Consider the following 22,703-nt stretch of genomic DNA (forward strand, 5'->3'; position numbering starts at 1 on the left):
TGAGCTGGGCAGATTTGCGTGGCCATGGCCAAGGAGATGCTGTGAGGTGCTTTGGTCCTTATCATTTCTGACCTGTGAGGTGATCCCAACCCCTCTGCTCTGAATTTCTGCTGTGTTTAATGCCAGAGGAGCCCAAAAGCTGAATCCTGGAGTTGTGGCTGTACCAGGATAACCCTCACGAGCCTGGGACAGAACGGGGTGAAGGTGATGGGGTGAAAACCTCTCCCAGGTGAAAACCTGGGGATCCTGGAGCCAGGAGAGCTGGGAGGGATGGCCCAGCCCACAGTGGGGGTGTCCCAGCTCCACAGCTGGGATCCTGGGCAGTCTGCAGGGAGGTGTGGGAATACTCAGGGCTGGTGGAGGTCACTCAGCCGGGCCAGGGTGGAATAAACCACTAAACCACGTCTGAGTCTGCTCCTGCTCCCAGGAGCCCGGTTCAGAGCATCCCTCGAGGAACCTGCTGCATCTTTGCACTGAATGCACAAAAGCCAAGCGTTTCCTGCAAAGCCCCGTCCTTCAGCCTCCCCCAAGGCTCCCGGGAGCACGGAACAGCCCCGGGGGGAAGAGAAATCCCCATCGTGGAGGATGAAGGAGAAGCTCCAGGTGTGGGAGGTGCTGCAGGCTGGTCCCAGCAGCGCACAGGGATGAGCCCTGGCAAGCTCGGATGGGCTTGGACCACACACACAAATGCAGCTTCATCCCTCGGATGCCGTGTGGATGCTCTGACACCTAAGGCTGTGTGGGGCGGGTTTAGGAGATGCTTCCTTCTGAACATCGGCGCTGAGGATTAAGAAATCATGGAAATTAAAAGCAGCAAACTGTTTCCAAGTGCTTCTGCCAGGCGGCATTTGAGCCAGAGGTTTCTAAAGCGCTGGGAAAGCAGCATCCCGGTGATTACTCGCGGATGTCCCTGAAGGTGTGCTGTGAAAACAGAACAAAGGCGAGCGGGTGGGTAGCGGTGCGGGGCCGTGTCAGTCCTGTCTGCACCCACCTCCCTGCCCAGGCACTCTACCCCGGCCGGCCCTCGCTCCTGGCCGCAGCCGCGTGTGCCGAGCGGGGCTCTGCGGAGCGGGGCTCTGCGGGGGGATGTGGGGCGCTCCCGCCGGGCTCGGCCATCTGTCCTCCCCGCAAGCCCAGCTGCTGCGCTGGCATGGCCACCCCAGGGGAGGTGGCGGGGTCCCTGTGCTGCGGGTCCAGGCGCCGCCCAAGGGCCGCACGGCCGGGGGATGCGGGGGGGATACGGGGGGGATAAGGAGGGAGCCTCTCGCAGCCTTTCCCCAGGGTCTCACCCCGCCGCACCTGGCTCCGGAGGCGAAAAAAGAATAATAACAAAAATCTGCGATTTAAAAGGCAAACGCTGATGATTAAGGATAAGGATAAGGCCAGGCGGGAGCCGCGGTGCGGCGGAGGGGCCGCGCTGCCCGCACCCCCGGAGCGCCCGAGCGGGCTGTAGCGGGGTGGGGGGCGGAGAGAGAAGGGGGCGATGCCCCACGCCGAGCCCAGCCCGCCGCTGTGCTGAGCCGGCGGGGCTGGCCGGAGGCTGGAGAGCGGGACATGGTGCTGGAGCCCCCCGTGACGCTCCCCGGGTGGCCAAGGGGCGGCTGGTGAGGAGCTGGAGAGCGGCGGCGGAGCGAGGCCACGGTGAGGGAGCCCCGAGGATCCGGCTGGGGAGCCATGGGGAGATGCAACGGGCGATGCACGCTGGTGGGATTCTGCTGCCTGCAGCTGGTAAGGCTCATCGGCATGCCGGGGGTGCTTTGTGCGAGATGCTGCCTGTCACCGCTCCCCACGCCGCCTCGGCGGTGACCTTGTGTTGGGACCAGCTCGAGGATGCCTCACCATCATCCAAAAAAAACCCAGAGCAAAGAAAAAATGCTGATCTAAAAGACAGGCAGTGCCACCCTCATCTCCTGCCTCAAGCCAGCGCTGGCCGGGGAGGTGGATGGGGATCCCTTCCTTGCACTGTCAGTGCCCGAGGTTGCGTCTCCAGCAGGTGTGAGCTTTGTTCCCAACTGCAATCTCTTCCCTCCGAGTTCACTCCCGCCCGCGGTTTCCTATTCTGGTGACTCCACGGATGCGTCTCGGGGTGCTGGTCCCCTGAGCCGGGGCGAGAAGGAAACTTGGAGCCGCTGGCAGCACTTTGGAAACTCTGCTGCTCCTGAGCGGGACCCACCTGCCCGCGGTGGGGGGCACCGGGCTGTGGCGGCAAGGAGAAAGGAGAGGGTTGATTTTCACGGGATTGTAGGGTTTCACTTGTAGGGTTTCGTGACAATTCGGTGCCGCGCTTGCCGCCGCCCGCGAATCAATCTTCATCAGGCTCTGCCCGAGGAGCCGGCGAAGGCAGCGCGGGGGGGATCCGGGGGGGTTCTGCTCAAACCAGCGGCGGCGAGGTTGCGATTAATTATCCCGGCAGGGTGGTGCGTTAATGGAGAATCAGCAGCCTCCAACTTGCCCCCGCGGCCGTGCCGGGCTCGTCACGGCGAGGAGAGCAGGGAGGCACTGCTGAAATCTGTGGGGTCAGCTCGTGGTGTCCCCGGGGACGGGGGGTGATGGATGGATGAACGCGGCGATGGAAACGGGCTCCGGAGCCCTCTGGAGATGATGGTGGCATCCTGCTGACAGGCACTTTCTTCCCGGCTTTTGCTCATTCTTCATCCTCCAGAAGCAGCGGGTGGGGAGGAGTCCCCGCTTGTGGATGGGGGGTACACGAGGTGTTCGGGGGGGATGGGGAAGCTTTGAAGCCCGTGCTCAGCCCTGGGCAGCAGAGGCACAGTGGGATCATCCCCAGGCTGGAGTCCCCCATTCCCAGCAGGAATGGCCTCCGTGTCCCCAGCTGTCCCCTGGCTTTAGCCTGCGAAGTCTCGCTCGGCGTTTCACTCACCTGATCCAGGATAAATCCAGCGGGGCTTTTCCATGTGTGCAGGAGTTTCCTGGCTTTTGGTCATATTCCTTTTCACCACTCAGCTCCCAGGCAGGTTTGGTGGTGATTATTCCCCAAGATCTCCCAAATCCAAGAGGTTTTAATCTGTTAATTTCAGGGGAAGGGTGGATAGGTGTGAGATGCTGGGCTGGGAGAGCAGCTCGTGCTCACACCTGGAGGAACTTTATGCTGCTAGCTGGGGTCAGGCTGTCCCTTCCACCTTCCCCCTGTGTGTCCTGGTGATGTTGGCAGCCCCAAAGGCTCCAATCCTTTACCAGGGACCTTTCCCTTCCCACTCCAGGCTCACCCTGAACCAGCTCATCCTTTGGGATGCTCTCCAAAGCTCCTTCCTGGTTTTGGAGGCAGCAGCTTCCACCCTACCATGGGGAGATGCCCCCAACCCTCAGCTCCTCACCCTGGGGTGAAGGGTCTGGGTGCCCACTCACAGTCCTGTGCTGAGCCAGCCCCAGGAGACTGGAGGTGGCAGTGCCACCCAGGCGTCCCCTGGGGTGACCAAGGCCACCCTGAGGTGACACGACACCTGGACCAGGCAGAGCTGAGGTTTGGGATGGAGCCTCAGGGAGCGGGGATGATCCCTGACCCCATCCCTGCTCCCCTCCTGTGCTCCACCCCTGACATGGGATGGCATGGCAGGCTCATGTCCCCCCCCAGCTGCTGCTGGCACCTGTCCTGGGCCCTCTGCTCTGTGCCTGGGGACAGCTGTGCCCCCAGAGTGCCCAGTCAGGGGGCCAGGGTCACACTGCTGTGTGTGGGGCTGCCCAGGGAGGGCACAGCTCAGCTGAGCCCCCCTGGCCAGCCTGGGCCCTGGTGTCCCTTGAACAGCAGCGTGGTGACATCCTGAGGTGATGCCACCATTTCTGGCTGGTCCTCCCCACCCAGCCCAGGCACCTTCCCATGGCTCCCAGTGTGCCACTGTCCCCTCCTGGGCACCTTCCCATGGCTCCCAGTGTGCCACTGTCACCTCGTGGGCACCTTCCCATGGCTCCCAGTGTGCCACTGTCACCCCAGGCACCTTCCCATGGCTCCCAGTGTGCCACTGTCACCTCGTGAGCACCTTCCCATGGCTCCCAGTGTGCCACTGTCACCCTGTGGGCACCTTCCCATGGCTCCCAGTGTGCCACTGTCCCCTCCTGGCACCTTTCACAGCCCAGCTGGTTTCCCAGTGTTCATGACCTGCTCTCTCTGGTCCCAGGGATGCTCTGGATGCCCCCAGGTGCAGCTGGCACCACTGGGCACAAGGTCCCTGATGCAGAGGGGCCCTGCCCGCTCCAGCCCACACCTGAACCAGTTTGGGAAGCTGCTTTTTGGGCTGTGACACCACAGGAGCTGCTTTGGAGCATTCAGACATCCCCAAGCTCCTTCACCCTGGCGAGGCCGTGCTGCGAGTGCTGGCTGACCCCAGTCCTGGGGACACGCAGCACGTGCCAGATTTTGCCTCCATTTATGGCTTTTCCCTGAAAAAATCCTCTTGCCAAATCCCCACCCTGGCAGTGCCCGCCTCGGGAGGGGCCACCAGCAGATATTCATGATAATGAGGTGGGATGAAACCAAAACTCCGGGGTTTTGCTGGTTCTCCCACCAGCTGGGAGACACCAACCCCTCTGTACCCCCCTGTTGTGGGATTCACCCTCTCTTACGGGAAATGGGAATTCTGGGGGGGCTGGATGGGGCACTGAGCTGGCACTGCCCTGCTCGGGCATGGGGGAGCCACAGCGTTTGTCCCTCTGCAGCCTGGAGGTGCAGGGACAGCTGTGCTGCTGCCGGGGCTGGAACAGCCCTGGTGACAGGATACGGGACATCGGGACATTGGGATAGCAGGATAGCGGGATATCGGGATATTGGGACATCGGGACATGGGGATAGCAGGATAGCGGGATATCAGGATATTGGGACATCGGGACATGGGGATAGCAGGGTATTGGGACATTGGGACATCGGGATATCGGGACTGCCGGGGCTGGAACAGCCCTGGTGACAGGATACGGGACATCGGGACATCGGGATATCAGGATATCGGGACATTGGGATAGCAGGGTATCGGGATATTGGGACATGGGGATAGCAGGATATTGGGACATTGGGACATCGGGATATCAGGATATTGGGACATTGGGACATCAGGATAGCGGGATATTGGGACATTGGGATAGCAGGGTATCAGGATATTGGGACATCAGCATATTGGAACATTGGGATATTGGGATATTGGGACATCAGGATGTTGGGACATTGGGATATCAGGATATCAGGATACTAGAATAGCAAGATATTGGGATATTGGGACATCAGGATATTGGGATATCGGGGCATTGGGATACTGGGACACTGGGACATGCACTGCTGGCAGCTGTCGGGCCGGATCTGTCCAGCTGCTGTCACATGTCCCTCGGCCACCCCGCTCTGTGCCCCCGGCCGCGCTCAGGCGCTGGTGCAGGATGGATTTCCTCGAGCTGGCTCCTTCTCCATCCCGGACTGGCGATGCCACTGCCCCCTCCGTGCTGGATGGGGACAGGGACGCTCCGTGCCCCACCTCCGCCTGGCAGAGCCGGCAGCGCTTCCAACCGGGCTCTCGTTTCCTCCTTTGTTTCTCTCCTTCTCCTTTAATTGGCTGGAAAAGCAGAGCTGGGTTGGCACCTCCCGCCTGCCGGAGCCTGCCAGGGGTGCGGTGCGGGGCCGTGCGGTGACACGCGGTGACATGCCATGCCATGCAGTGCCACGGCAGAGCGGCGCTGGCATCCCCGGTCCCTGCGGGGCTGGGGCGCAGGAGAGGGGCCGCGGGTCCATCCCACCTTCTCCCCGAGCCGCGGGGCTCGGCAGGCACCGGGAGCCGCTGGGATGTGACCCCCGGCTCCAAGGCTGGAGAAGGATCAGGAGTTCGGCTTAACGAGGGATGGGTGAAGGGAGAGGATGATCCTTCATCCCCAGCGCTGGGTGTCATCCCTGTGCGACAGCGGGTCCCTCTTCCCGCCGGGGGCTCCGCGCCCCTCCCGTGCCTCCTTCCTGCTCTGATTTCCCCGGTTCGGTCACCGCCGGTGGGAACCACCCTCCTCCCGCAGCCGCCGGCATCTTTTGTCCTCGGCGGGCTCGGGGCGCTCGGCGCGGGGATGGCCCCGGCACCGGGGGCTGGGGCTGCCCCGGCCGCACCCCCCGCCCGGGAGGGGGGAAAGGAGCCCGGCCTGAACTCGGCATGGAGGTTTTCAATTACACAATTAAATGCACAATTAGGTGTAATTACCAGCGCTCAGAAGGTGCGACTGTTCATAATGGGCTTGTAATCTACTGCCGCCACTGTTTGTACTGCTCCGCTCCGCTCCCTAATGATTATGGAAAGCTTTCCCATTTGCATGGTTGCCATGGAAATGGGGGGCTGGCGGGAGCGCGGGGATGGCGAGGGGAGCCCCTCACTTCCCCGAGCCCCTCGTTCCCCACATCCCCTCTCGGTGGGGCGGGGGTGATGGGGGCGCTGATACCCGCGGCTCTGCGGGGTCACGGGGGCCAGCACCGAGCCACGAGGATCTTCCAGGGATCCAGAGCCGGTCCCAAGGTGGGAAACGCGTCTTAAAAGCCTGACAAACCCCACCCAGCCCGTCCCCTCGCCGGGTGAGCGCTCCGGGAGCCCCGCGGGGACCGAGGCTGTGGGTGGCCACCAGCCAGCCCAGACCTCCGTGTGGGTGAGCATCCTCCGGCACATCACATTCCAGGCTGCGCTGGAAAGGTTTATTGACGTGTGTTTGGGAAGGCAGAGCCTCACAGCTCGCAATTAAAACCGCGATTAAAGTGCCGTACGTCTAAATTTGCAGGACCAGCTAATGTGCACCCAAGAGGATTAACGAGGCCGCCTGAAGAACTCCCTAAATCATTCATGGCGGTTTTTAACAGAGCTGGGAGCGAGGGGGACTGGAAAAGAAATGTCTCACAGGGCTGGGTTGTAGAGAAAATAAAGAGGATGAGGCTGAAACCAACCTGGCCCGACAGTGGAACTGTCAGAGCCCGGGAAGGAGAGGTTGATGTGAGCAGAAAAGCCTAAAGCAGATGGGCTCATGGAGAGCTGGGAAATGTGTCTTGCCCAGCCAAACCTGGCTCTTGTTTCTTCTTGGGCTCCCAGCTGTGGCTGCTGGAAGGGGCTGAGCTGCCCCAGCAATGGTCTGGATGCTGATAAGGAATTTGATTTAATCCCAGGTGGTTTCTGTTAGGAAAAAAATTAGCGCTATGAAAAATCAATGGTGCTCATTTCAGGACTAGGCAGAAAGAAGAGAAGGAATGAAATCGGCATTGGAGAAAAGGTGTGGGATGAGGGGATGGTGGTGAGCAGAGCCTGGACGGGAGAGTCCCCCTGGAGCTGCATCCTGGGCAGCCCATGGGGCAGGGGCGTGTCCCATCCCAAAATCCATTGCCAAACCATCGGGAGGGGGCTGGGAAGAGGAGCCCCAGGATGGGAGATGTGGCCAAACAGCCTCTGGAGAGGCTCAGGGTCTGTGGCTGCTCTGAGGGAAAATCACAGAACCTGAATGGTCTGGATGGAAAAGGACATTAAATCCCACCCAGTGCCACCCCTGCCATGGCAGGGACACCTCCCAGGTCCCAGGTGCTCCAGCCTGGCCTTGGGCACTGCCAGGGATCCAGGGGCAGCCACAGCTGCTCTGGCAATTCCAGCCCAGCCCCTCCCCCCCCCCGCCAGGGAACAATTCCCAATTCCCAAGATCCCACCTGAATCTATCCTCATTTAGTTTAAAACCATCCCCCCTTGAAGATTCCCAGAATTCCCAGAATTCCCAGAATCACTGGGTTGGAAGAGACCTTCAAGCTCATCGAGTCCAACCCAGCCCCAACACCTCAACTCAACCCTGGCCCCCAGTGCCACATCCAGGCTTTGTTAAACACACCCAGGGATGGTGACTCCACCACCTCCCGGGCAGAACATTCCAGAACTTTATCACTCTTTCTGTGAAAAACTTTTTCCTGATATCCAGCCAAGATGGTGAGGTGGAAGAGGTTCCCAGTCTCAACAGCCCTTAATGCAGGAGAAATGAGGAAAAGCAAGTGGATTTGGGGGAGAAAAGGGTTTTTTTCAGCCCCGAAGGTGATTAACCATGGGCAGAAATGAACTCTGGGTGTGTTGGCCTTTCCCTGCTGCCTTTGGCCAGCGCTTGCCCCAGGCTTGGGCCATGTTTGGAAGGGCCACAGGGACATCCCCACACAGTGGCAGCATTTGGGGGTGCTGAGCACCCCGGGTTGTTATTCCAGCTGAGAGGTTGTGTTTGTTTGGGAATTCACTGCTGGAGGATCCAGGAGCACCTCATGAACTCCTCATGGTGTTTTTTATTCATGAAATGCTCTCGCTGCCCGAGGCTCTGATGGCTCTGATGCCTTGGGAGGGCTGCCCCGCTAAAGCAGAATCTGAAAAAGATAAAATTTAAACCTGAGGCACCAGCTCCCACCACTTTTTCTTTCTGCAGAGGTGCTCTTGGCTCCTCTCTGCTCAGTTCCTCCAGAGAGAAGCCCCAGGGAAGCCCTGGAAGAGGGTTTGGGGCTCAACCAGTCCAAAACTCACTGAAGAGGAATTCAGTTCTCAAAGGGAACATCCACATCCCCCTCTGGGACACAGACCTGGCTCCGAGCTCCCAGCCCTGCCCCACAAAGCTGCCCAGGGCCAGGCTGGGCACTGGGGGATGCTGGGGGCGGGTACCAGGACATCCTCGCAGCCCCGTGCCCGATCCCAGGGCTGGGAAGGGCTCTGAGTCCCAGTGCACATCAGGGCAGGGACAGGATCCTGCTGGCAGCGCCTCCCCCCGGGCCAGGAGCCCTCGGGGTGCTGCAGCCATGGCCGGGGGGTGTCCCCGCCTTTGGAAAGGGGCAGGGATCAAACCCCACAAACCCCCAGGTCTGCCTGCTTTAACGGCCTGCTGGGGCTGCAGGTGGCTCTGAATCCATCTCTGCCGGCCTGGGTGAGCAGTGCCGAGGCTGGGAACCTTCCCGGCCCCATCCCGGTGCTCCAGGCTGTGTCCCCACCCCTCCTCCTCCCGGGACACCCCGGCATGTCCCTGTCCCTGTCCCTGTCCCTGTCCCTGTCCCTGTCCCTGTCCCCACAGCAGCCAGCGTGGCTGGAATTGCTGGACACTGAGGGTTGAGTTGGGAGAGAAGATTCTTCCCAAATCCTGGGGGATGCTTGGAACAGCTCAGAATGGCCCCCTTGGCACTGATTTTCCCCCCTTTCCCCCATTTGAAAGCAGCTGTTTATTTAAATTTCCAAAATTAGTACGTAACAGGCTGGAAAAGTGGGAATGCAAAGCGGGCAGAGGGCAGCCCAGGCTGTGTTTAACCAGGACATTAAACCCCGAGGGGTTTTTAACGAGATTCATAAGAGCTCCCATGTGCTTGGGGGAAATTCCCCCTCCTTGGGGTCTCATCTGTGGTAGAAGGAGATTTTGGGGGGACAAAAACAATGGCCCAGGTGGTGCCTGGGGGCAGTGGCACAGGATGTGACCCCCTCTGCCCCCACGGGGTCACGTTATTTAATGGGTGTGCAGGATGGGAGGTGCTGTGGGACCTGCCTCGGGTGCTGGTTCCCTGCCACCCTCAGGATGTTCCCTGCTCACCCTCAGGATCATTCCCTGCTCCCCCTCAGGATCATTCCCTGCCCACCCTCGGGGTGTTCCCTGCCACCCTCAGGGATCAGCTCCTGCAGGGAGCGGGGCTCAGCACATCCCAGCAGCTGCAGGGGATGGGGAAGGTGTTCCCTGCTCACCCTCAGGATCATTCCCTGCTCACCCTCAGGGTGTTCCCTGCTCACCCTCAGGATCATTCCCTGCTCACCCTCAGGGTGTTCCCTGCCACCCTCAGGGTGTTCCCTGCTCACCCTCAGGGTCATGGGGAGCAGGAGCTGCAGGGAGGGAGGGAGGGAGGGGTGCAGGAGGGCATGGGGGGTTTGGGGTGCCCGGTGTGAGCACAGTGGGACCCCCGGGCTGAGCTGGGCTGGCAGGATGGGCTGGGATCCCCCCAGAGGCGATTTCTGCCGCCCGGGTGCCACCTCCTGGCTCGGTCCTGGCAGAGGGCACCTGTGCCCTGGGGGGGCTGCGGGGGGTCCTGGGGTACCCAGGGGCTGGCGGTGACAATGGCACTGCAAAGCCATCGGCGCTGGCTGTGTCCTGTCACCCTTTGTCACCCTTTGTCACTCTCCCTGCCCACACCGGCTCTGCCTGGCCTCGGTCACAGCTGTGCTGTCACACACGGGGGACAGCTCGGGGCTGCCCTGCTGCTCGGCTCGCAGGCTAATTACCTTGATTAGGGCTAATTAGCACCCTGGGGCACTGTGGTCTCTTCCCACGGCCGGATCGATAGCGAGGCCCTTTCCCAGCACGGATGTGTGTCCTGGAACCCCGGGAATGTGGCACCAGGGAGCTGAGAGGAGCCCGAGCAGGGCAGATTTGCCTCCCCTGGCCTCGTGCTGGGGCAGGAAAACGTGGAACCTTCGGTGGATGGGATTTGGGAAAGCGTGGGGCCACTGGGGTGACCTCAGTGACTGTCCCAGTTTGGGAATTGGGGCTGCAGGGAGCTGTGGGAATGTCACTGGAGCGGTGTCGCTCCCCCTGGACACACTCACGTCACCCCACAGGGACTCGCAGGTACAAACCCCGAGTGGGAAATGTCCCAGGAGAGGGCAGGGGACGAAGCTCGGGGTGGGAGCTGAGGGTGCCTGGGGTGGGAGTGTGGGAGTGGAGGGTGCTGGGTCACGGGGAGGATGCTCAGGTGGGAATCAGGGATGCTCAGGGTGCTTGGGGTGGGAATGCAGAGTGGAGGGTGCTTGGAGTGGTTGGGTGAGCGTGGAGGGTGCTCAGAGTGGGAGCTGAGGGTACTTGTGATGAGTGAAGGCTGCTCTGGGTGATGCTCAGAGTGGGGCTGGAGGGTTCTTGGAATGCAGGAGCTCATGGGAGCCCCAGGGAAGCCCTGCCCGTGCTCTAATTCCGTGCAGGCACAGCTCGGATTAATGGTGGTGCTCAGGCATTGCCTGCAAGTGTCACGCTGAGAGTCCTTGTCCCAACCTCCCGGGCTCTCTGCCCCTCCTCTCCACCCCCCTGGATCTCAGCAGTGCTGACAGCTGTGGCTGTGGGGTCCAGCTGGGTCCCCCCGCCCCGATTTGTGTCCCCCACCCCCGAGAAAGGACCCAGGTCCCCCCCGTGGGTGCAGCAGCTGGGCCCGGGGTCGGCAGCTTTGCACAAACCTTTGCAGGCTCAGATTTGTGTTTTCTCTGCATTTCCCTGCCCTGCTTTGGCTCAGGAACCAGCCCCGTCCCTCTCACCCACCCTGGGGACACCTGGCATCTCCATCTGTGCCTGTGGGACCCCCTCAGCTCGTGTCCCCTGCTGTCCCCTCCCCTTGCAGGGGACCGCCGCTTGCCAATCCGCCCCGGCAGCTTTGGGAGCCCTCGGGCGGCTCCGTCCTTCCCCGGCCCTGGTCTGCAGCGCCTGGCACCGCTCTCCCTCGGCCCGGGGGTGCGGCCACAGCCAGAGCCCTGGGAGGGGCTGGTGGCACAGGGCTGGTGGCACAGGGCTGGCACCGAGTCCCCGTGGCCCTGTGGGGACTGCTGGGGTGGTCACAGAGCAGCTGGGGGTGTGCCCAGGGCTGGAGGTGACACTGGAGGTGACACCTGTGGGTGGCATCCCGTGACCATTGAGTGGGTGATGGGCAGCCCTGGGGCCGTGGGTGTCACCGCCAGGCTTGGGTGGGGACATCCACGGGACAAGGCTGGTGGCACAGGGCTGGCACCGAGTCCCCGTGGCCCTGTGGGGACTGCTGGGGTGGTCACAGAGCAGCTGGGGGTGTGCCCAGGGCTGGAGGTGACACTGGAGGTGGCACCTGTGGGTGGCATCCCGTGACCACTGAGTGGGTGATGGGCAGCCCTGGGGCCTGGGTGTCACCGCCAGGCTTGCGTGGGGACATCCAGGGGACAGTGCTGGGAGTTGGGACTGGGCGTGGGAGTCCCTGGGGCTGGGGGTCCCTGTGCCCACCCTGGCTGTGCCACAATCCCCTCCAGCACCAGCTCTGCCACTGCCTGTGGTCACCTGGGGACACCCGGGGTGTCCCCCTGTCCCCCTGGGAGGGACACAGGGCACAGTCTGGAGCGATGGGAATTTCAGGGTTGTGTTTATTCCCTGTTTTGTTTCCTCCTGGGATTTGCCTCGTGGGTTGGATTCGCTGGCTCCCCCAGGGACTCCATTTAGCAGCACAGCCTGGTGCTGCTGTGGCCAGGAAACACCCACGGGGGGTGGGCTGTTACAAGTTTTATTTCTATTTTTTAGATCTTTTCCCACCCCAAAGCTCAGCAGTTGTGGGGTTGTGGCCTGTGGAGAGGTGCAGGTACCCCAGTGCCTCTGGGGGTGGGGATATCCCTGTCCCATTCCCATCCTCCCAGGGCTGCATCCCACCTGGGTTCAGGCTGCTGCCCCTGAGCCCAGCCTGGGGCTGATCCTGGGGCTGATCCCGGGGCTGATCCTGGTCCAGCACCACCAGGAGCTGTGGGTATCTGGGGAATTTGGGGTGACTTTGGGGCGTCTGCCTGGGGCTCTGGTGGTGTCAGGAGCTGTATTTAGGGACACCCTCACCCATTTGGGGCTGGCTTATGCCCCACTGGTGCAGGTTCTCTCCATCATCCATCCAGGACGTGGGTGCTGCCCCCAGCTTTGGCACCCTCAGACCCCAAACCCAAATCTTTGGGTGCACCCACAGCAGGAATGAGAATTTCCACCTCAGAATGTGGGGGCAAGTCCCAGCCCAGCAGCACCCACGGCCTGGACACTGGGCTGACACTCCCACCACCTTTTGGGGTCCCCCTCTGGCTCCTTCCATGGGAAATGGTGCTCTGGGCTATCCCCATGTCCCCTGCCCCTTCTCTCCTCCGTGAGGGGGATGCCGACCCCATTAATGACCCCAGCCCCCTAATGACCCCATCCCCCACCCCACAGCAGCTCCAGGCCCTAATTATTTTTAATCCAGCCCTCCCCCAGAGGGAGCTGTGTGGTGTCAGGGTCAGTCCCGCGGGTAGGTGCCACTTCCCAGACAAAGCAAACCTGGCCCTAACAAAGGGCAGTGAATGAAACATGGGGCGAGGGCTCGCAATTAACGCCCCCTCGTTAGCGGGGTCCAGCCCGTGCTGCTGCTGGGCTGGGTTCTCCCGAAATATCTTCATATGGAAAACCTCACCCCCTGTGGGTACATCCAGGAGGGGATGGGGTGGCACAGCGCCCGTCACCCAGCTGGCAAAGCCGTGCCAGCAGGAAAACCAGTTCTGGGGGGAAAATCCCAGATTGCCCAGGGTGGGGATGGGCTCGCATCCCTGCTGGGCTCGGGATGTCACCTGTCACGACATCCCGCTGTCACGTCTTGTCCTTAAGGCATGCAGCGGAGCGGAGCGGGGGCCGGGATGGATCCAGCCCCGGAGCTGCTCATCCGCGACCCCCACCCAAGAAAGGGGCTGGGAAACCCATCCCAAAACCCCTCCCGCGGGGCTGGGATGGAAGGGGGGCGAGGCAATTAATAACAGCAATTTGTGCGGCTGTTCAAGGAGTCTCTAATGAGCTCCCGAGCTGCCGATGGCTGCGGTTGATGACCCGCCCCTGGCCGCGGCACCCGCGCCGCACATCCTGCCCGGAGAAACGGGAACGGGAGCGTGGGATCCGCCCAGAGGGATCCTGGGATCCACAACACAGGGATTGTGGGATCTACAGCACAGGGATCCTGGGATCCACCCAGAGGGATCCTGGGATCCACAGCACAGGGATTGTGGGATCCACCCAGAGGGATCCTGGGATCCACAGCACAGGGATTGTGGGATCCACCCAGAGGGATCCTGGGATCCACAGCACAGGGATTGTGGGATCCACAGCGCAGGGATTCTGGGATCCACAGCACAGGGATTGTGGGATCTACAGCGCAGGGATTGTGGGATCCACAGCACAGGGATTGTGGGATCTACAGCACAGGGATCCTGGGATCCACAACCCTGGGATTGTGAGATCCACAGCATTGGGATCCTGGGATCCACAGCACAGGGATCCTGGGATCCACAGCACAGGGATTGTGGGATCCACAGCACAGGGATTGTGAGATCCACAGCATTGGGATCCTGGGATCCACAGCACAGGGATTGTGGGATCTACAGTGAAGGGATTGTGGGATCCACCCAGAGGGATCCTGGGATCCACCCACAGGAATCCTGTGAATGGATTGTGGGATCCACAGTGGAGGGATCCTGGGATCCACAGCACAGGGATTGTGGGATCCACCCAGAGGGATCCTGGGATGCACAACACAGGGATTGTGAGATCTACAGTGAATGGATTGTGGGATCCACAGTGGAGGGATCCTGGGATCCACAGTGAAGGGATCCCGGGATCCACCCAGAGGGATCCTGGGATCTACAGGGAAGGGATTGTGGGATCCACAGCAAAGTGAAGGGATGATTGGGATCCACAGCAGAGGGATCCTGGCATATACAGCACAGGGATTGTGGGATCCACAGTGAAGGGATCATGGGATCTACAGCAGAGGGATCATTGGGTTCCCCAGCACAGGGATGATTGGGATCTACAGCAGAGGTGTCATTAGGATCAAGAGCAAAGGGATCATCGGGATCAGCACCACTGGCCCCTTCACTGGAGGGGTTACTCCAAACATTCTGGGTTTATTAGGACAGTGCTTCCCTTTGGGTGCCTCTCCAGCTCCTGTGGCCCTGGGATGCAGGTGGAGGGTGGTGGGAATGGCTGGATGCTCTGGCCCTGCCTGGAGCACAGTCCCGCTGCCAGGGCAGAGGGGCTGCACCCTCACGCCTGGAGCAGTGACAGGGATGGGGGTTTTAGGAAGAATGTTGATGGGATTGTTATTGAATTCCTCAATGGATACTGAGATGTCCTGGGCAGATTTTTGCACCCCAAAAAGCTCCTTGAGGGCTCAGGGAACATCCCAGCCCCTTCTCTGCCATTCACCTCCCACCCTCCAACCATTTCCTTACGGCCCATGGGAATTGATATCCCAGCACCTCCTCCTTACAGGGTGCTCATCCAGCCAGGAGGAGACCCCAAACCCTTCAGGTCCCATTACTCAATGGAGAAATAAGAATGAATCTCCAATTCTCCAAGAAATTCTCACCCATGGTGGGGGTGCTCCCACATTTAAGCCCAAGATCCCCCATATTTAACATACAAATCCCCCAAATTTAAACCACAGGTTTCCCATATTTAAGCCCAAACTCTCCCAAATTTAAGCCCCCAAATTCCCATATTTACAATAGAAATCCTCCAGATTTAAACCAAAGGTTTCCCATATTTAAGCCAAACTGTCCCATATTTAAGCCCCAAATCCCCCAGATATAAGCCTAAACTCTCCCAAATTCAAGCACAAAAATCCACCAGATCCAAGAGCAAGATCCCCAAATTCCAGCCCCAACTCCCCCAAGATTTAAGCCCAGGATGGGAGTGGGCGGTGGGGGTGGTGCCCCTCGCCCGGAGTCGCGGGTGCCCGTGGGTTGTGGAATTACCCCGAGGAGAGGGAAACCCACCGGGGCCATCCCATAAATCCCATTTGCGCCGGCAGCTCCCACCTCGCCGGGCAGGCGAATCCCTCAGACCTGCGTGGTTTGATCCGGGCTTTTAAAGCTAAAAAAAAAAAATTGGATAAACGCTGGAAGAAACACCCACACCCGCCGGGCTGGGTGGGCGCGCACGGGAACCACCTCCAGATGTCCGCTCATCCCTCCAGGATGTGGGAGCGTCCCCTCCTCCTCCAAAACAATCCCAGAAAAATCAATATTTTGGGAGCCGTTTCGCCTCCCCACCGGCTGCCGCCGGCTGCTCCTTTGGCGGCGCCAGCGCTCGCGGGGATTATTTTTGCTGCCCGGCTCATTAACGGGGCTGTTACCAGGCAGATTTCCTCAGCCGAGCTTCTCCTTCGCAGCCCCGGGGCCGTGGGAGGAGGGAATGCCGGTTTCCATAGCGATGCGCTTGGCTTTAATCAGGGCTCTTCCCTGCGAGAATTGATTACGGAAAGTGGCGCTAAATAAGTCAGACAACTGGATTTTTTTTTGTATATATCTGTAATATTCATTTTTTTCCTCTCCTCTATCGGATTATATTAACAAAGTCTTTGTGGCATCGGTTGAGATTTGGGGAAAAACACCTCTGGCTTCTCCCAGATGTCAGGATAAAGAACAGAACCGGGAGAATTAGCATGGAAATTGCCTGCGGCTTGATCCGAGTCCACCGCGGGCTGCTGGGGCATCTCCTCCGGCATCCATCCTGCCCCGTCCTGCTCGGATTTGGCAAATTTTTGGAGCAGATTGTCCCGTTCCTTTGCTTTTCCCTCCCAGTTCCCCTCCCACATCATCCCCAGCCTTTGTCTGTGCCTCATTCCCGGAATTTGTGATTTAGGGAGTCAGGCTCCCCACATATCTCCTGGATTCCCATTTTATTCATTCTGGCCGTGCAGTGCTGCAAAGTTAAACCCAAGATTCCCAAATTTGAGCCCAAGGTCCACCATATTTAAACCCCAAATCCCCCAAATTTAAGCCCAAGTTCCCCCAAATATAAGGACAAAATCCCCCAAAGTTAAATCCAAGATTCCTAAATTTGAGCCCAAGATGCTCCATATTTCAGCTCCAAATCCCCCAAATTTGACGGAAAAATACCCCAAGGTTAAACCCAAGTTTCTGAAATTTGAGCCCAAGATCCCCCATATTTAATCCCCAAATCCCCCAAATTTAAGCCCAAGTTCCCCCAAATATAAGGACAAAATTCCCCAAATTTAAACTCAAGATCTCCAAAATTAAAGCACAAAACTCCCTAAAATTTAAACCCCAAATCCATCAGATCTAACACCAAGATCCCCAAATCCAAACCCTAAACCCAGATCAAAGCACAAACTGTCTTAAATCTTAGATCCCAAAATTAAGCCCCAGCTCCCCCAGATCTCAGCCAACGATTCCCCAAATTTAAACCCAAAACATCCCAAATTTAAGCCCTAGTTTTCTCAGACCTGGGCCCAAGATCTGTCAGGTTTAAACCCACATTTCATCCCCAAACCCACAGATTAAAACTCAACATCCCCCAGGTTTCCTCCCTGAGTGATTCCCCATTTGCTTGTGGGTTTTTTTTAGGAATTTCCCCTCCATTTTAATTAACACTCCACCTCTCAGTGGCTTCTGCTGGGACTGTCCAAGAGGATGCCTGATTGAGGTCCTGGATTAATCCCGATTTTCTTTATGGGGCTCGGGTTTGGGGGCTGATGTCCCTGGGCATGACAAATTCCTGCAAGGCTGAGCCGGGGCTCAGGGATCCGCCTTGGATGGGACGGGGATTTGTTTATTTGCTGTGGGATGGGATGGGATGGGATGGGATGGGATGGGATGGGATGGGATGGGATGGGATGGGATGGGGCATGCAGGATGCATAGAATGGATGGAGTGGGATTGGGAATGGATGGGATACAGTGGGATATGTGGGATGCATAGAATGGATGGAATGGGATGGGATTGGCATGAATGGAATTGGGAATGGACGAGTGGTATGGGATACAATGGGATATGATAGGTTACGATGGGATGCAGTGGAATACAATGGGGTACAATGGAATACAGTGGGATGGGATGGGATGGGATGGGATGGGATGGGATGGGATGGGATGGGATGGGATGGGATGGGATGGGATGGGATGGCTGAGAGGACAGCAGGCTCTCTGGCCACCCCAGAGGTGCCAGCCCGGCTCCCATGGGCTTGGAGCAGCTCCCAGCTTGGTGTTCCCAAGGCACAGCCTTTCTCCAGGGCTGGAGCTTCCCTGCACTCTGCCGTGCCTCAGTTTCCCTGAGGACCTGCTCCATGGAGCTGCTTCCCCTGGCCGGGAGAGCAGATGCTGAGCAGGAATAGGCCGTTTTCCAGGGAAGCCGAGGCACAGCTGGGCAGGCTCACCACCAGTGACCTCAGCCTCACTGGAACGCTGGGTCCAGCTGTGGTCACAGCCCCGTGCCTCAGTTTCCCGCCTGGGCTGTTCCCACCGCATCCCCCTCTCGAGGGACACTCCGGCACCCTGGCACCGCCTCCCACAAGTGCCACCACCCCGTGTCCCCCCACCAGGGCACCCTGGGCTGGCCGAGGTCGCTGCAAGGTGACGCTGGGGGATGCTGAGCACAGCCCGGGAGGGACGGGACCATCCCGGCTCCCTCCTGCGGGAGCAGCAGCAGGTCCGAGGGGATGGAGCCATTCCCCGCGGGAACACCCCGCTGCTGTGCGGGAGGGCAGGGAATTGAGCTGCTTCGATCACCTCGGCTTTCCCTCGGCATGGAAAAGTTTCCTGGCTGGGAGGCAGGAGGGGAAAGGGATCTCACGGCAGCGTTTGTGGGATGCTGCCAGCAGGAGCCGGGGCGTCGTGCTAAAGCTCAGCGAGATAGAAATGAGATATTGTGTCAGAGTTAAGGAGATATTTTATCAGAGGCAGATCAGTTAGACCAGCCTGCTCCTGGGGAAATCGGGAATTTGTGTTTTCAGGGAAAAAAGCCCAAAAACAATCACAATTCCCGAGGTTCTTTTGGGAATATTGGAGCCAAATGCACCCAGACCCCACAGTTTTGGGGCTGATGGGGCTCAGGGCTTTGTTTTAGGGGTGGAAATGAGGAGCAGCTTCCCCCTGGGTGAGAATCATTGGGAGGTGGTCATGGAGCATCCCCTCTCTATGTGGGAACTCCACATTCCCTGGATTTCAGCGTTCCCAGCATCTCAAGCACCGTGAAGGTTTGGGGGGGGGATGTCTCTCTGTGCTGTGCCTCAGTTTCCCTTTCCTGTGGTGGAGCCAGAACAGGATAGGCCAGGTTTGATCAGCTGCATTTAGGGATAAAAATAATAATAACAATAATAACAGTAACAACAACAACAACAAAACAATAATAATAATAATAATAATAATAATAATAATAATAATAATAATAATAATAATAATAATAATAATAATAATAATAATAATAATAATAATAATAATAATAATAATGGCCATTAGCCCTCCCAAGGCTGCATTTCCCAGCCCTCCCTGATGGAACCTCAGGGATGGACGGAGCCAGGGGCACGGATGTGGGAGCAGAGCTTGGAGGGCACCCAAGGGATGGCACCCTGGGGTCCCCAGGGGGTCCCAGGGGTGGGGACACCCCCAGGGGCGCATCCCATGGAGCAGATTCCATCGGGATCCCCGGGTGTCCGGACAGGCGCATCCAGCCGGGGCTGCGTTCCCATGGCAACGCCGCCGGATGCGGGGAAATGAAATAACTGGGAAAGGGGAGGGGGGATCGGATGGGAGAGAGGAGGGGAAGCCGTGGGGTGCTGAGGGGCCCTGGCACACCCCAAGTGTCCCCAGTGCCACATTCCGGGCACCAGGGATGCTCCAGCCACGCCTTGGGAGCTCCCACCTGGGGGGTTCAAAGGGGCCCCAAAACCTGCAGGTCCACCAGGGACTGTCCCAGCTGGGCAAGGACCCGATTTGTGTCTCTTTCACCCCAGTTTCTGCCCCTGCATCGGGGCCTCTTCCCAGCTGGGGCCGCATCCTGCTCATCCCCACCCGGTGCTGGAGAGGGATCGGCGCCTTTCATTTCTTTCCGTCTGTGATTTTATGAAGGTTTTTGGAGATGGAAGTAGGTCAGGAACTTGTTTCCAAGTCATTAAATGAAGTCCCTGGGTTCACAGCGGGGTTTGCACCTCCCTAATAACCAACCGTGCTCTCCTCTCATTTAAATCGCGGTCGATTCGGGGTGGAGCAGCTTCCACAGCTCCTGGGGCTCCTCATGGGCAAGGGAAGGTGTTGGCAGAGCCAAAATGCCCTAAACTGCCTCAAATTGAGGGGCTGGGGGAGGGGTGAGCCTGCTAGGGAGTCGGGGTGGGGATGGGGGGTCCTGGAGCACCTTTGGGGTGGGACTGGGCTGGAGCTCCAGGGATGCTCCTTCAGCCCCGGGGAGCACAGAGCTCAGCCCGGGGTGCAGATGCTGCTGCGGGGCTGAGGAGCAGCAGGGAGCCAGGAGCAGCATCCTTCCTGTGCCAGGACCCTGCCCAGCGCCAGCTCCAGGTCCTGACTGCTCCAGGAAAGAGAGAGATGGGAAAGGGGAGAGCTCAGAGCCCTGGCAGGGCCTGAAGGGGCTCCAGGAGAGCTGCAGAGGGACTGGGGACAAGGATGGAGGGACAGGACACAGGCAATGGCTGCCACTGCCAGAGGGCAGCCATGGATGGGATCTTGGGGATTGGGAATTGTTCCCTGGCAGGGTGGGGAGGGGCTGGGCTGGAATTGCCAGAGCAGCTGTGGCTGCCCCTGGATCCCTGGCAGTGGCCAAGGCCAGGCTGGACATTGGGGCTGGGAGCACCTGGGACAGGGGGAGGTGTCCCTGCCGTGGGAATGGGTTGGGATTCAAGGTCATTTAAGGTCCTTTCCAACCCAAACCATTCTGGGATTCTCTGGTTCCAGGAGGAGCTGCTGGGCAGGAAAGTTCCTGCTTTCCAAGGGTGCTGGGTCTGGGGTGTTCACCCAGCACTCCCCCCTCGCAGTCGGATTTCCAAGCTCAGTTTCTGAGCTGTGGTGGGGAAGGGGCTCCCTGGTGTCCGTGCCATGCTCCCGGCACAGCCAGAGCAGGATCGAGCTCTCCCACCCTCCTTGTGGGGATTAAGGACTGGGAAAGCTTGGAACGATGGGATGGGTTTGAAAGAAGGTGAGGGCGCCAAAACCGACGGCTGATTCAGGGACAGAGGAACTCCTTCCCTCTTAAATTTGGTGCCAGCACGCTGGAAAAATCCCATTTTCCTCCACCTCTCCCTCCCTGGTGCCATCTCCCTGAGCCCCGGCTGACTTGTGTCCCCACGGCTGTCCCCTCCTGGCACTGCCCTCCCCACGGCTGTCCCCTCCTGGCACTGCCCTCCCCACGGCTGTCCCCTCGGGGCACTGCCCTCCCCACGGCTGTCCCCTCGGGGCACTGCCCTCCCCTCACTGATGGGGCTCGGCCCGTCCCGCTCCCATTTCCCGGTGCAAACAAATCCCTTTCAGGCTGGGATGAGCGGGACCAGCGCCCGCCCCCAGCTGATTGCCGTGATTTGCTGCAGAGATCGATGAACTCGTGAGTGTTTCATTAAGAGGGAGCCCTAAAACTCGTTGCATTGATCAGCCGCAGGTTTATCTTAATTAGCAGTGGGACGGCGTTTGCTGGGGCTGGGAGGGGAGCGGTGTGTGGATGGGGCTGGGGGTGCTGGGAGCAGCGGGAATTCCCATTCCAGGGGCAGAGAGGATGCTCTGAGCCCACGGAACAGTTTTGGCTCTGTTGGATGCTGCTGGGAAGTTGCTTGGGATGACGCTGAGCCCCGGAGCCAGGGCTGCTGTCCCTGAGGGGCTGGGCGTCCCGGAGGTCCCTCCCAGGGACATTTTACCCCCACAGGATCGGGGCGACGCTCCGGGGGCTGGAGCAGCCCGAGGAGCAGCAATTCCCTAGGCAGGGGCACCAAACCTGGACTCTCCTCTGGAGGCTGTGCCTCAGTTTCCCCACTCATGACACACGTGGGGCTGCCCTTGGGATGCCCTTGGGTGCCCTTGGCGGGCACTGAGAGCCAGGGAGCTGCAGCCACGCTCCCTTTGTGAGTCTCTGTTTGTCCCTTAACCTTAACCTGCATCCCACGAGGATGGAAAATCCGAGATCTGCTCTTCCCACAGAGGAAAAGAGCTGGAATAGCACCCAGGGAGCAGGACTGCACCTGCTGGGGCGGCTCAGCAGAGCTTTGTGATGCAGTTGGCAGCCCCTAATTAGCTCATCCATGGGGAAGGGGGGGTGTTTATCCCAAATCCTGCCTCTTTGGGATGGAGAAGGATTTGCTTCAAGCAGGGTCTTCCCAGCTCCTCCTCTTTCAGGCTGGAATTAAGGAGCCACACGGGTGTGATCCCTTCACTCCACTCAGGGATCCCTCAGAGGCTCTCCCCAGCCCCATCCCTCGGCTGGGAGCATCCCTGGCGCCCAGAGCTGCCATCCCTCAGCTGGGAGCATCCCTGGCGCCCAGAGCTGCCATCCCTCGGCTGGGAGCATCCCTGGCACCCAGAGCTGCCATCCAGCTCCTGTTAAGCAGCTCCACTGACAGCCCCAGACGGATGGGGGGCCATAAACCCCGAGCAGTGTGCTCCCTGTATCATTTATTATTTACATTCCTCAACTGAGGAGATTTACAGCCCGGCTGTGAGCATTTCCAGGGGCTGTTTCCTCAGAGAGCTGAACGAGCAGGGAAGTGAATTCAGTGTCAGTGCAAACAGCCTTGTCCCAGCCCCACAGACCTGCTCCAAGGGTTTGCGTTGCCTTTAATTAAAATCAGGGTCCTGCTGGCACTGATCCAGCAGAGCCTACCCCAGGGGTAGGGTAGGGGGTGGGATATCACAGCCCTAGAGTGGAGCTGGGCTGGAATCTGTGGGAATTAGAGCCCTCACAAAGGAAAGTCAATGAGTATTTGGAGTTTGGTGTATGGGGAAACTGAGGCACGGCTGGTGGGTGAACATCCTGTGGAAAAACTCAGGCAAGCCCTTTGCCCACCTCGTTAATTCTCCCCTGTAATCAGGGCTCACTATCCCAGCCTGGGATGGTGCCTGGGACCCCATGGGTTCTCCCCTAACTCCAGATCCCTTTGGGAGCTGCTGGGGAATGGAGGGGGGATGCAAACCCCTTTTTCCTGTCATTTTCAGGATGAACTTCCCCTTTTTCAGGCAGAAAATTGGGGAATGGTGC

At 59.3% G+C, this 22,703-nt stretch overlaps 1 protein-coding gene across 1 annotated transcript in view; it reads left to right on the plus strand.

Moving 5' to 3' along the window:
* Positions 1-1,471: 1,471 nt before the first annotated feature.
* NKAIN1 (sodium/potassium transporting ATPase interacting 1) overlaps positions 1,472-22,703 on the plus strand; it is a 30,891-nt gene continuing 9,659 nt past the window's right edge. Inside the window, exon 1 of the mRNA XM_039729213.1 lies at positions 1,472-1,728. Within this exon, the coding sequence (XP_039585147.1) occupies positions 1,675-1,728 (54 nt within the window). The 5' untranslated portion in view covers positions 1,472-1,674. The remainder of the gene's footprint in view (positions 1,729-22,703) is intronic.

The sequence above is a fragment of the Passer montanus genome, unplaced genomic scaffold, assembly GCF_014805655.1.
Source record: "Passer montanus isolate IOZ18808 unplaced genomic scaffold, ASM1480565v1 scaffold68, whole genome shotgun sequence".
Lineage (NCBI taxonomy): Eukaryota > Metazoa > Chordata > Aves > Passeriformes > Passeridae > Passer > Passer montanus.